General features: G+C 40.9%; 1 protein-coding gene across 6 annotated transcripts in view; it reads right to left on the bottom strand.

The window, feature by feature from the left end:
- Positions 1-15,000, bottom strand: part of eif4g1b (eukaryotic translation initiation factor 4 gamma, 1b) — a 66,292-nt gene that overhangs the window by 29,697 nt on the left and 21,595 nt on the right. For 5 of the 6 annotated variants that reach the window (XM_081370102.1, XM_081370099.1, XM_081370098.1 and 2 more), the window contains 3 exons: positions 9,648-9,787; positions 4,171-4,263; positions 1,705-2,884 (listed from right to left, as the gene is read on the bottom strand). In XM_081370102.1, coding sequence (XP_081226228.1) covers positions 1,705-2,884; positions 4,171-4,263; positions 9,648-9,787 — 1,413 coding nt within the window. Of the gene's footprint in view, positions 1-1,704; positions 2,885-4,170; positions 4,264-4,661; positions 4,902-9,647; positions 9,788-15,000 lie in introns of those variants that run through there. The other variant, XM_081370103.1, reaches the window with a different exon arrangement.

Genomic DNA, 15,000 nt, shown 5'->3' with positions numbered 1-15,000 from the left:
TGCAAATACAGAAACACACACTGAGTATGAAGACATGCTCTATTGACTAAACACTGTGACTGCATCAAATTCCAGCAGAGGAGAGTGGAAAGAGCTTTAGACCAGAAACACACTCTATGCAAGTACACAAACGCTAATGTTTGGTCAATGTACGCTGCCTCATTTAGCATATAGTACTTAAATGTACGTTCTTGCATTCCTATGATGGGTATAGGAGCTGCATGAATCATCGTTAAAAGATTGTGATCTCGATTCAAACTTTGAATCATTTATTTTGATGGTCCCTTTAACACATTCTGTTGACTATTAGCAACATTTTACCAACATGTCTAGTAACTCTCATGAGAGTGTTGGTAGAGTATTAGTAGACTGGTAGGGTTAGGGTTAGGATAAGTTGACATGTACTTGCAAACTTATAGTCAACAAAACGTCTGTTGGAGGACTATCAGTATAAAGAGTTAGCAGATATTAAGCAGACAGTCTACTAATACTCTAATGACAGTTAGTTGACACATTGGTGCAACGTTACTTATAGTCAACAAAATATTCAAAAGGGACCATCAAAATAAAGTGTGACCACGATGATTTCATACAGTAATGAAACAATTGAAGACTTTATGAGTGAGTCACTGAATCATTCATTCAAGAGATTTGCTCAAATATGCTGATTCATCCAGTAATGAAACAAGTGAAGAATTTATGAGTCATTGAATCATTCATTCAAGAGATTCGTTCAAATATGCTGATTCATCCAGTAATGAAACAAGTGAAGACTTTATGAGTGAGTCATTGAATCATTCATTTAAGAGATTCGTTCAAAAATGCTGATTTATCCAGTATTGAAACAAGTGAAGACTTTATGAGTCACTGAATCATTCAAGAGATTCATTCAAATATGCTGATTCATCCAGTAATGAAACAAGTGAAGACTTTATGAGTGAGTCATTGAATCATTCATGTAAGAGATTTGTTCAAAAATGCTGATTTATTCAGTAATGAATCAAGTGAAGACTTTATGAGTCATTGAATCATTCACTCAAGAGATTCATTCAAACATGCTGATTCATCCAGGAATGAAACAAGTGAAGACTTTATGAGTGAGTCATTGTATCATTCATTCAAGAGATTCGTTCAAAAATGTTGATTTATCCAGTAATGAAACAAGTGAAATCTTTATGAGCGAGTCATTGAATCATTCACTTAACACGTGTTCTTGTGTTACTATAGAAGGTATAGAGCGGCACGATTAATCGTTAAAAGATTGTGATCTCGATTCAAAATTTGAATCATTGATTCAAGAGATTCTGTCAAAAACGCTGATTCATCCAGTAATGAAACAAGTGAAATCTTTATTTTAGTGAGTTACTGAATCATTCATTCAAACCATAATCATGAAAGAATTGTGCAGGTCTAGAAGGTATCAAACCTCCGACCTCAAGGAGGCGCTAGAGTTTCCTTCGAATGTCATTAAACCAGGTGTGTTATTCTTCAGATAGTTGGATATAAACATGTTGACATTAACTTGCTCAGCTATATTCTCTACATGCCCAGCATGACTGATGGCAGAAGTTTATGCTAATGCATATCTCACCTAATGTCAACACCTGCACTATGTAGTATTGTTGTAAACTAAACTAAAACCATTGAAAACTGAAATAAATACTAAAATAACACTATCACTGTGTTACGAACTGCCTTACGCACCTTGTAAAGTACTCTCTGAGGGTGTGGTCTGTGTAGTGGGCGTGTCCTCTCGCTCTTCTGTCGGAGGGGGTGTGGCTTTAGAAACGCTCGCAACAACCTCTGAAGGGGCGGTTGCTTCCCTCAAAAGTGGTTCAGGGGTTTCCTTGGCAACGAGTGAAGGTGTTTCCTTGACGACAAGTGGAGTTTCCAGGACTTGTTTAGTAGGTGTCTCCTTGACATCAGGCATTTCCTTGACAACAGTCTCCTGCGTAAGGGCTTCCGAATCAACCGCTTTGGGCGCTTCCTTGGCAACCACAGGGACGGTTGGCTTGACAACAAGAGCAGGGCTTCCCTTGACAACAAGAGCAGGGGTCTCCTTTACAACAGGAGCGGTGGTCTCCTTGACGACAGGGGCGGCGGTCTCCTTGACAGGAACAGGGATCTCCTTGACAACTGGAGGAATATGCTCCTTGACAACTGGAGGAATATGCTCCTTGACAACCGGAGGAATAGGCTCCTTGACAACCGGAGGAATAGGCTCCTTGACAACCGGAGGAATAGGCTCCTTGACAACCGGAGGAATAGGCTCCTTGACAACCGGAGGAATAGGCTCCTTGACAACCGGAGGAATAGGCTCCTTGACAAATGGAGGAATAGGCTCCTTGAAAAATGGAGGAGTAGGCTCCTTAACAACAGAAGCTGGCACCTTAACAACAGGAGCTGGCACTTCCTTAACAACCGCAACAGGGGTCCCCTTGACAACCTGAAGAGGAACAGTCCTATCAGGAATTTCCATGGTAATCGGTGGTGCTTCTTTAGTGATGTCTGGCTCAGCAATAGGGTTGATGTCTCTTGCCGGGACTCCGTTGAACAGCTGGAGCTCCTCCGGTTGCACTATCGGAGATTCAAGCACAGGCTCTGCCTGGGGGGTGGGGACCGGCAGCGGTACACTCACAGGCCCCTCCTCTTTGCTCTTAGGGGGTGTGGCTTCTGCACTATTAATAGGGGGCGAATCCACCACTGTAGGCGCCACATGGGCGTCGTCTGCAGGCGCTAGGGGCGGAGCATCTACCGTGTCGCTTATCGGACTGGTAGGGGGCGGAGTCTGCGGGGTGTCGGGTAACGGGCTTTCACCTGGAGGGATGGGAAACTCCTCCCTGGTTGTCATGACGACCGGAGACGTGGCGTTGTCACCGTTGGGCTTTAAGAAATAGTATGCAAAAATTTAAATTCATTATATATTATTTGTGCGAAATATCATAAATCATCAGATTATTAGTCACAGCATTGAATATATTTATGATTAAATATGATTCTGAATAATTAAATGGCGTTGAGCCTTACGACAGCTAATCAGTTTGAGGATACCATTAAATAAAACAAAACAGAAAAAAACAATTCTGTCTCTTGTAAAATAGCATTGTATCTCTGGTGCTGTTTTTTTTTTTTACGAATTTTTCACTTCACCAGAATGGTACGAGATTTGGTAAAGGTTTTGGCACTTGCTGTGTGAACACAAACAACAAAAAAAATCATTTACATGATTCGAAAAGGTTAAATGGTCCTGAAAAAAAAATTCACACTTGTTTTGTTCGTGGTAAAAAATTTGCGCGTTTGAAACGAATGGGAAGCAAATACTTCACCTAGTGGAAGCGTTTGGGACTGCGCCCAATGAAAATCTTACTAGAAGCTTATTTTTTTGAGCTTGTTTAGATTTATGGCTTCGATTTTATCAGTTTTAGAGCAAAACATGTTTTGGAAAATATATATTTCATATAAAAAAAAGTATTTTAATGCATTTTACATAACTTTAAACATTATAACTTTTTTTTTTTTTTTACTTCAGCAATAATCTGCCAAGTGTTGTCTTTTTAAAGAGACCAAACTTACGTCGAGATTTACGATAGTTTAAGTTGGAAATTTCATTTTCAAGTCTAAACTCAAAAAGTGGTTAACAGGTTTTTGGATCATAACTATTCCATAAATATAATTTAGTACCATAAAATACCCTAAAAATACAAAAATATTAAAGAAAAAAACTTTGAATAAAAATATTAGTACATTCATTTAATTGAAATAAAAATAAAAAAACTGTAATTTTTGACCGGCACGTGAGGAGAACCAAAGGGTTAATTTATGTAATGTTTGACCGGCACGTGAGGAGAACCAAAGGGTTAATTTATGTAATTTTTGACTGGCACGTGAGGAGAACCAAAGGGTTCATTCCAGTCATTTTTTGAGCAGCAATTTTTTAATTCATAAAATAATGAGCTGTTCTTTAACAAAATCAGCGCATTGATAATGATAATGTAAATCATGACACAAAACATGTCATGATGACAATATCCCAACATATAATTTAATGTAATTAAATGAAATTCGCATCAGTATTGATGGCAAATGTGTCATAGCAATTTGGTGCTATAAGTCATTTGAATCGGCATGAGGGTGTGTAAAGTCTCATGCGTTCAGGTGTGTGTGTGTTACCTGTGGAGGCGTTGGTGTCAAGCCACTGCGACCACCTGACATGATCTCTTCTGTGATGTCACGACCTCCCTGGTTAGGGTCTCTGATCCTGATCTAGAGAGAAGCATTTAAAACATGTAATAAAGTATGAGAACATAATAACTTAACATAGAAAATGGTTCGAACAACAAGAAAACATCAACAACAACGAGTGATTCAATCCAAGGAGCATTTATCAGTGCTGCAAGAGACAAAATATGCAACGAATGTCTCTGGCAACACACACACACACACACACACACACTGGAGCACCTTATAAAGAAGAGAATGCACAAGAGCCTGGAAAACTTTCACACGGCCTCTTAAAACTCGTACAAACTCAAAGCAGTCTGTTTGTCCAACTTATCTATCGCAATGAATTATATATATCGGCTTACCAGTTCAACGAGACAAACACCCCCACACACACACTCACACATGCACACACACGCATGAGACAGCACATTCCCTACCTTCCTCCCCTCAGACGGAGGGGTTGAGCTCTTCTAGGCCCGGCTCATCCTGGGGCTGAAGTTTAAACTCAGCCTGACTCGCACACACTAAACTGGGCAGCACATTCACACACGGCCTGGGCCGACGCGGGCCTCAAACTCTCTCTCACGTACAGGAGAGCAGGGAAGGAAAAATAGAGTGAGAGAGAGAGTTCGGCCTTGTGAAACGAGTGCACAGGAATGTGGAACGCCCACCACACTGAACACACACACACACAGAGAGAGAGAGAGAGAGAGAGAGAGAGAGAGACGGGGGTGGAGACTGAGAGCCACGTGGAGCCCTAGAACTGAACCCACTGACTTTGGTGCTTTAAATTGTTCAAATCTCACACGTTTAATGTCGCAAAAGATTTCTACTTCAAATAAATGCTGTTCTTTTGAACTTTCTATTCATCAAAGAATCCTGAAATAAAATATATACACCAGCAGCTCAACATTGATGATAATCATAAATGTTTCTTGAGCATCAAATCATCATATTAGAGTGATTTCTGAAGGATCATGTGACACTGAAGACTGGAGTAATGATGCTGAAAATTCAGCTTTGATCACAGGAATAAATTACTATTAATTATTATTTTAAAGCAGTTATTTTAAATTGTAATAATATTTCACTGTTCATACTGTGTTTTAAAAATATTACGGGCCATTCAGAACTTCAACTATAGCCAAAATAACTAAAATATGAGAAATAAACCAGATAATCAACATCAAAATAAGTTTATTATTAAATCTGATTCTTAATCATTGAATGTCGTTCATCATTTGTTTGTTTTTTGTTTGAGGATTCCGAAAAATAAATAAAATAAAAACAAAATGATCAGAGAGCATTTACTCCAAATTAAGTTCAATCCAAAAATAAATGTTTAATGGCAAATAAGTTGTAGATTAGCAGAAGCTGTTTTCTCACAATTTCTTTTATTTTTTAAATTGGAAATCATGACGTAAAGCATATCATGAAGACATTAGGCTATATCCCAACATGTAATTTCATGAGGATTAAATTCCCATGTCCTTTGTGTCAGTATTGATGGAAAATTCTCAATGAAAGCAATATGCTGTTGTATTTAATATATTATATAATACATTAATTCATATATTACATAATACAACAGCTCGTTGCAGCTCTCTCTCTCTCTCTCTCTCTCTCTCTCTCTCTCCTCCTTCCACAACTTTCGCTCAGTTTCTATTCTTCTGAAATGCAACCTCACTGACGGACTGAATGCGAGACACGATAAGTCAAAGTCCAGTGCAGGTTCCCAGCTGGGAGCTCCCAGAGACCCTGATAACAGCAGCAAACACACGCTAACACATCCCACACTGAAGCGCTGATGCTTCACCAGTGTCCCTTAGTGGAAATGACCTTTGACCGGCTGTGGAAATACAGCAGTGCATCAACAGAACAACAGGACCAATGCATTTCAGGCTAAATGCACAATAGGGCTGTCAAAATGGCTGAGAAGCTAAATTCAAATATCTTTCTTACATATTAGAAAAATTTGAATATTATATTTAAATTCTAAAGGCAATTAGGGAAGCCCTGAACCGCAACGTAAAAAAAAAAAAAATCTGTACAAAAAAAAAGAAAGTCAAAACATTACGAGAATAAAGTCGAAACATTACGAGAATAAAGTCGAAATATTACGAGAACAAAGTCGAAACATTACGAGAATAAAGTCGAAACATTTCGAGAATAAAGTCGAAACATTACGAGAATAAAGTCGAATTATTATGAGAATAAAGTCGAATTATTATGAGAATAAAGTCGAATTATTATGAGAATAAAGTCGAAACATTACGAGAATAAAGTCGAAATATTATGAGAATAAAGTCGAAACATTACGAGAATAAAGTCGAAATATTATGAGAATAAAGTCGAAATATTATGAGAATAAAGTCGAAACATTACGAGAATAAAGTCGAAATATTATGAGAATAAAGTCGAAATATTATGAGAATAAAGTCGAAATATTATGAGAATAAAGTTGAAATATTTCAAGATTAAAGTCGTAATATTTTGAGAATAGTCAAAATTATGAGAAGTCTTCCGTAGAAGTTTTTGTGTGTGTGTGTGTGTGTGTGTGTGTGTGTGTGTGTGTGTGTGTAGAAATGCGCTTGTGAAGTTGAACTGCCTCAGACATGGATCTAAACAAAACAGTAGCTCTTATGTGGGCTTTCAACAAAAGGAAATTCTACAGGTGCTAATCTAACAACATGGCATTAGCATTTGTTTTAGGACGTTACAAAATACACTGCGCCTGAATAGATTTTACAGGCGAAAACACTTTTCAGACTGGATGGAGATTTCCAGCTTTATATCTGAGGAAATCGCGGGATCCGGCCAAATGATTGGATACAGAATGATGCACTTAAAATGTATCCAGAACGTATTTACGGTGAAGAGGGAGACAGTACGGTTACTGTTAAGTGCTCTCGACCCAGATGGCGTTGCCTATAGATGAGCACGAAGACACGTAGGCTTCGAGTCATCGTGCCACATAAAGTTTGGACCTGGATTGTGGAGTCTTCGTGCTCGTTCATAGGTGTCCTAAAACATGCTAACGCCATGTTGTTAGATTAGCACCTGTAGAATTTCCTTTTGTTGAAAGCTCAGATAAAAGTAAAAAGCTTATATTTAGATCCATCAGAAGCAGTTCGACTTCACGAGCGCATTTTTTTTAAACAAAAACAAATAAATAAATAAGAACTTATTCTTAAAGACTGTATTCTCATAACTTTATAGACATTTTTTTTTGAAAGTCGAAATATTTCGAGAATAAAAGTCGTAATATTTCGACTTAAAAAAAAATTCTAGCATTTCATATTTTATTGAAATTAAATGACATTCACTTTTTAAAGTGTATTAACTTTTGAAACAATTGGTTTTAAATAAAATATAATTCCCTTAATGTGAATGCAAGGAAATTTAGGTTACAATAGTGCATAAAACGGTGTAAGTGCATCAGTAACCTAAGAAGACACGCTTCAACAGACTGCGTAAAACTAACGTTACATGAACACAAAATAGCAAACTGCCATTCAGAAACAATCCACTTCTAATGTTACTCACTACATCTACATATTGTTCGTCAAAAACACCAGACGAGTACTTGAAGCTCCACCCCCTGTGCCGGGAGCAGCAGCTCATTTGCATTTAAAGGGACAGACACAAAAACGGTCATTTTACCTCACATAGACACACACTGAATTTTTCAAAAACGTTTAGCCTTTTATGTTCAAACCGGAGTCAGACAATGATGGAGAGACTCAAGAAGAAATGACAACATGTAGAAGCAACAGGACATTTCTGAATGGTTAGTTGATGAATTTATGTAGCTAATGTGTAGTTATCTTCTATTCATTGATTAGCATATTCGGTCATGATAATGTATAAATCTGACTCCGGTTTGAACATAAAAGGCTAAAAGTTTTTGAAATTCAGTGCATGTGTGTGTGAGGTAAAAGGACACGAGCACTTGAAGCTCCGCCCCCTGTGCCGGGAGCAGCAGCTCATTTGCATTTAAAGGGACAGACACAAAAATGGTGCGTTTTTGCTCACCCTCAAAAAGTGACAAGTTTAACATGCTATATAAAAATATCTGTGGGGTGTTTTGAGCTAAAACTTCACACACACACTCTGGGGACACCAGAAGCTTATTTTACATCTTATGAAAAGGGCATTATACCACCCCTTTATAAATATGTGACCCTGGATCACAAAACCGGTCACGAGTCGCACGGGTATATCTGTGGCAATAGCCAACAATACATTGTATGGGTCAAAATTATAGATTTTTCTTTTATGCCAAAAATCATTAGGATATTAAGTAAAGATCATGTTCCATGAAGATATTAAGTATAATTTCCTACCGTAAATATATAAAACATGTATTTGTGTGAGTGAATGCTGCACAATCGCCAACATAAATGAACAACTTTAAAGGAGATTTTCTCAATGTTTCGATTTTTTTGCACCCTCAGATTCCAGATTTACAATAGTTGTATCTCGACCAAATACTGTCCGATCATAACAAACCATACATCAATGGAAAGCTTATATATTCAGCTTTCATGTGATGGATAAATCTCAAATTCAGAAAATTGACCCATGTGACTGGTTTTGTGGTCCAGGGTCACATATATTCAAAACACGAGCAGCAGGCCTTTTCGAGTCGTTGCTTAAGACTCACCTGTATTCCTTAACATTCATTTTAAGTTGAGTTTTGCTACTGTGACTCTCTACTGTGTTGGTTTTTTTGTTTGTTTGTTTGTGTATCCTGACATTAAGTACGCTGGTCAGCTGTGGTTGTTTTTACAAGTTCTATACAAATAAACATTGTGTGTGTTAATGAAGAAAACTTCCTCTAAGCAGAACAACAACAACATTCAGGTGAATCTTTGCAAACCATTTCAAACAGGAAAGATGATCTTATTAAACTTTCACTTGACTGCACATAAATGCCTTCGTAAATGACATCGACCCAGAGAGCCAGTGCTTTCAAAGCCCGGATTTGCTCAGTTTTTGTGGCAATTATAGAGGCATGAAATTAACAAATTAATCTGTATAGATGACATACGGCTGACTAAAATAATTGCTGAGCAAAATGATAGTTAATTTGCAAATAAATTGTTGATAAAAATGACACATTAATCTGTATAGATGACATACAGCTCACTAAAATAATTACTGAGCAAATTTTTAATTTGCAAATAAATTGTTGATAAAAATGACAAATTAATCTGCATAGATGACATACGGCTCACTAAAATAATCGCTGAGCAAAATGATTGTTAATTAGCAAAAAACATTGCTGATAAAAATGTCAAATTAACAACCTTAAAGACAGCAATATTTTCTGGAGATGCAAGTAAAAATATAAATAAATCTCAAAGCACATTCACACAAGGAACACAGAAGCTGTAGATGCGTGTCGATTCATGGCTTACCGGCTTGCGTTCGCGTCTGGGCGGGGCTTGCTGCTGTTGAGGGGGCGGGGGCTGCTGCTGCGGGGGGGCGGGGCTCATGATCACAGGCGCTGGGGCAACAGGGGGTGTAAACTGGGGCTGAGCGGGGTAATATGCCCCGGCTGGGGGAAACACACAAGAGAACAGTGTTACAAGTGTCTCAAAATGCATGTGCACGGGTTTATATTTATATTTATTTATATCAGTTCAGTTTTAGTGTGACATCACCCAATTCAGATTTACTCGCCCTAAACATCACGTCCAAGAGAAACACTGTGGCTGGCAAAGTGGAAGTCTCTTAGGTTGCTTGAGGTGAAATCCTCACAAGTTAACAAGACAAAACACTGAATAATCACATCAGTGATTCGTTGCTATGTACATGCACACACACACACACTGACGCACACACTCTCACACACACTCACATGCACGCACTCTCTCATACACACACACACTCCTTTAGCAAACACATAATCTGTCACAGCCAGATTTATATTTGACCTGCACACCCTCCGGAAAGAGATCGAGTGTGTCTCTCTGTCTCACATCTAGAACTCGGTTTTGTTTTCGTTTGCACCGTTTCTCCCTGCCTTGTTTGTTGTCATAGTGATTCATTTGATTTCGTCATTGGGTTCAGTTGTTCATTTTAGCTAGATTTTCCAAAAAATCTGTCTATGCAAAACAAATGCCAAAAGTAGTACTTTACTACTAAAGTAAAATTAAGAGAGAGGAAAAACACACCTAAACTCCTATGACCTGGTCATATGGTCACTTTTAAGTGCTCTGATTGGTTGTTTCTTTCTTGAGTCACTCTACATGTCAGACCCAACCCAACTCGTGTTACCGAGGGAGATATTTGATGCTTTAGCTGTTGAATGCTAAAATATAATAGGTTATTAAATTTTGTTTGTTAATTGAAATAAAGCTGAAATATATATATATATATATATATATATATATATATATATATATATATATATATATATATATATATATATATAAATAAATAAATGTTAGATGGAAAAATTAAAAGTTGAAATACTAAAAATACTAAACAGAATTAAAAATAAAATTAAGCTAATTTAGAAATATTTAAATTATAATTATTGGAACGGCACAAGATGGTTTACAGTTTTTTATATGGTTAAGTGAAAAGCTTTTGATTTAAAAAAAACCCTGAAAATATGAGCTAATTCACCATTTTAATGCTAAAATGCTAAAATAAAATAACACTATGAATGGTCATAGCATGGAAAGTGCTAATTATGTACTATTTAATTGTGCATATTATATTTTATTATTTGTATTAACATTTTACCTACTTTAACTATATTTAAAAAAAAAAATCATCTATGTAAAACAAATGCCAAAAATAGTACTTAACTATTTAAATTAAATTAAGAGAAGAAAAAAACACACCTAAACTCCTCTTACCTGGTCACATGGTTACTTTTAAGCGCTCTGGTTGGTTGTTTCTTTCTTTAGTCACTCTACATGTCAAACCCAACCCAACTCGCATTACTGAGGGAGCATTGTTCACCAGAGACTAAATATAGTCAAAACTCACAGAAAGACGGACAGAAAGACGGACAGTCAGATATAAATCAGTGTGACGTACCGTCAGAGTTTCTTCTGGACGCTCTGTTGCCCATGTTAATCTCTCAAACCTTCACATCTACACTGAGCTCGACGACTCCTGGTCTACCCTGCTCTCCCTGTCTGTGGACACACAGGTCAGCGAGTCCTCTGGGTGTCGTGAGAGACACACTGAAGACTGACGTGTGTGTGTGTGTGTGTGAGAGAGATTTGATCCGGTGAACGTGCTGGTGGGGGTTTGACTAAAATAACATCACTTCCACAACCAGAGAGAGTGAGCGAGCGAATGAGCGCTGATCCAGGATCTTTAGGACAGTGTTAAAGCAACACCAAAGCACTTTTCCTCTTCGGTCCCCCTACAGGCTGGAAGCGGAATTGTCCATTAACGCTGTCGTAAATAATTTAGCCTACCGCAGCCTACCGTCGCACGCACGCTCGCTGTTTATCCAGCACCAGCTTTGGAAATAACCATGTCCACAAACAAGGTAGACTATGTTGCATGATTTTATGAAAGTATGATGTATTGCGACATCAGAAATGAAGAAAAACAAAATAATGACATTGCTTGCTATTTTTTTTGCTATTGTAACGTTTGCCGTAAAGCAAGTCAAATTTGTAGTTTCTTATGTCTCATTCAAACTACAGATCTGCCACCCGATCTGGCAAACTTGCATAGTGCGGTTATAGCGGGTAGAGGGTTGCAAAGCAAATGCAGAAGTGCCGTTCACCCTGTTACGAATTGATGAACCACTGAAATGATTTTGGAAACATTATTAAGGTACAGAAAAAATATTTGGTGTTGCTTTAAAACAAACCCAGACATACATTTATAAGGTCACATTTGATTTTTCTGAACAGCGCCGACACCAGAGGACGTGAGGGATCCGATATATACACAAGTGATGATGTGGGAATAACGCTATCCACCTTATCCCTGACGCGTTTTGAATTATGGGTGGCACTTCCAGTTTGGGGAACTTCCATTCAAAAAGGCTGAAACGAATCATTTCAAATCATAAGGTTGCTCTACAAATAAAGCTGATCCGTCAGTTTGACTAGAAATCCTCAAATCCTCATGTCTCTTTCCAGGTTTGTTTTCACAGGTAAATGCAACCAACTAGAGATAGTCGGGATCACCTCCACGCACGGCTTTGGCACTGGAACCACACTCCTTGAGAAAGGATGGACTCTTTACCACTCTGGAGTTGCCCATGGTGAGCGGCGGCGGGCTGGTGTGGGTTTGCTTATAGCCCCCCAATTCAGCCGCCACGTGTTGGTGTGTCTGCAGGTCGAACGGCGGTGTAGAGTACCCGGCCCTCTTGGGTCTCTGGGAGGGGTGCTGGAAAGTGCTCCGACTGGGGACACCGTCGTTTTACGGGGGGACTTCAACGCCCACGTGGGCAACTATAGTGACACTTAGAGGGGCATGATTGGGAGGAATGGCCCCCCTGATCTGAACCCGAGCGGTGTTCAGTTATTGGACTTCTATGCTAGTTACAGCTTGTCCATAACGAACATGTTCAAGCATAAGGGTGTCCATCAGTGCACGTGGCACCAGGACACCCTAGGCCGGAGGTCGATGATCGACTTTGTGGTCGTTTCATCTGGCCTCCGGCCGTATGTCTTGGACACTCGGGTGAAGAGAGGGGCGGAGCTGTCAACTGATCACCACCTGGTGGTGAGTTGGATCCGATGGCGGGGGAGGAAGCTGGACAGACTCGGCAGACCCAAGCGTACTGTGAGGGTCTGCTGGGAACGTTTGGCCGAGTTTCCTGTCAGAGAGATCTTTTACTCCCACCTCCAGCGGAGCTTCGACCGGATCCCGAGGGAGGCTGGAGATATTGAGTTCAAATGGACCATGTTCTCCACCTCCATTGTCGACGCGGCCGCTCGGAGCTGTGGCCGTAAGGTCTCCGGTGCCTGTCGAGGCGGCAAACCCCTAACCCGGAGGTAGACACCGGAGGTAAGGGATGCCATCAAGCTGAAGAAGTCCTATTGGGCCTGGCTGGCTTGTGGGACTCCTGAGGCAGCTGACGGGTACCGGCAGGCCAAGCGGACTGCAGCCCGGGTGGTTGTGGATGCCTGGGAGGAGTTCGGTGAGGCCATGGAGGAGGACTACCGGTTGGCCTCGAAGAGATTCTGGCAAACCGTCCGGCACCTCAGGCGGGGGAAGCAGTGCGCTACCAATGCTGTCTACAGTGGAGGTGGGCAGCTGTTGACCTCAACTAGGGATGTCGTCGGACGGTGGAGGGAATACTTCGAGAATCCGGAGGGTGTGTTCCAATTAAAGGGGGATCACACTTCTCAGCCTCCCAGGGAAAGTCTATGCCAGGGTACTGGAGAGGAGAATATGGCCGATAGTAGAACCTCGGATTCAGGAGGAACAGTGTGGTTTTCGTCCCGGTCGAGGAACACTGGACCAGCTCTATACCCTCTCCAGGGTGCTGGAGGGTTCATGGGAGTTTGCCCAACCAGTCCACATGTGCTTTGTGGATTTGGAGAAGGCATTCGACTGTGTCCCTCGCGGCGGCCTGTGGAGGGTGCTCTGGGAGTATGGGGTCCGGGGCCCTTTGCTAAGGGCTGTCCGGTCCCTGTATGACCGGAGCAGGAGCTTGGTTCGCATTGCCGGCAGTAAGTCAGACTTGCTCCCGGTGCATGTTGGACTCCGGCAGGGCTTCCCTTGTCACCGGTTCTGTTCATAAATTTTATGGACAGAATTTCTAGGCACAGCCAGGGGCCAGAGGGTGTCAGGTTTGGGGACCACACAATTTCGTCTCTGCTTTTTGCAGATGATGTTGTCGTGTTGGCCCCATCAGACCAGGACCTTCAGCATGCACTGGGACGGTTTGCAGCCGAGTGTGAAGCGGCTGGGATGAGAACCAGTGCCTCCAAATCCGAGGCCATGGTTCTCAGTCGGAAAAGGGTGGCTTGCCCACTTCAGATTGGTGGAGAGTTCCAGCCTCAAGTGGAGGAGTTCAAGTATCTTGGGGTCTTGTTCACGAGTGAGGGAAGGATGGAACGGGAGATTGACAGACAGATCGGTGCAGCTTCTGCAGTAATGCGGTCGATGTACCGGTCTGTCGTGGTGAAGAAAGAGCTGAGCTGCAAGGCGAAGCTCTCGATTTACCGGTCAATCTACTCTCACCTATGGTCATGAGCTTTGGGTCATGACCGAAAAGGACAAGATCCCAGATAGAGGCGGGCGAAATGAGCTTTCTCCGCAGGGTGGCTGGACGATCCCTTAGAGATAGGGTGAGGAGCTCAGTCCCTCAAGAGGAGCTCAGAGTAGAGCCGTTGCTCCTCCACATCAAGAGGGGTCAGCTGAGGTGGCCTCATGGACGCCTTCCCGGGAAGGTGTTCTGGGCATGTCCCACCGGGAGGAGACCCTGGGGAAGACCTAGGACACTAGGCTGGAGAGATTGTCTCCCGGCTAGCCTGGGAACGCCTCAGTGTCCCCTCGGAAGTGTCTGGGGAGAGGGAAATCTGGGCATCTCTGCTTAGACTGTTACCCCCGCGACCAGGATAAGCAGAAGATGATGATGAAGTTACATAATACAGATATATATTACTACAGTGATATTTAACCCGTCCATTATTAACAGGTTGTTTGGTCCGTTGAAAGTACCTTGTTGATGCTTTAACACTTTTAAATTTCCTTTTAATGTTCGATGGTTGAAGGGTGAGTAGATTAATGTCATCTCATTGTGACACTTTTAACGTATTGCGTTCATAGAGCGAT

This window comes from Scardinius erythrophthalmus, assembly GCF_964197995.2.
Source record: "Scardinius erythrophthalmus genome assembly, chromosome: 7".
NCBI classification, from domain to species: Eukaryota; Metazoa; Chordata; class Actinopteri; order Cypriniformes; family Leuciscidae; genus Scardinius; species Scardinius erythrophthalmus.
This window is presented reverse-complemented; position numbering and strand designations above follow the sequence as displayed.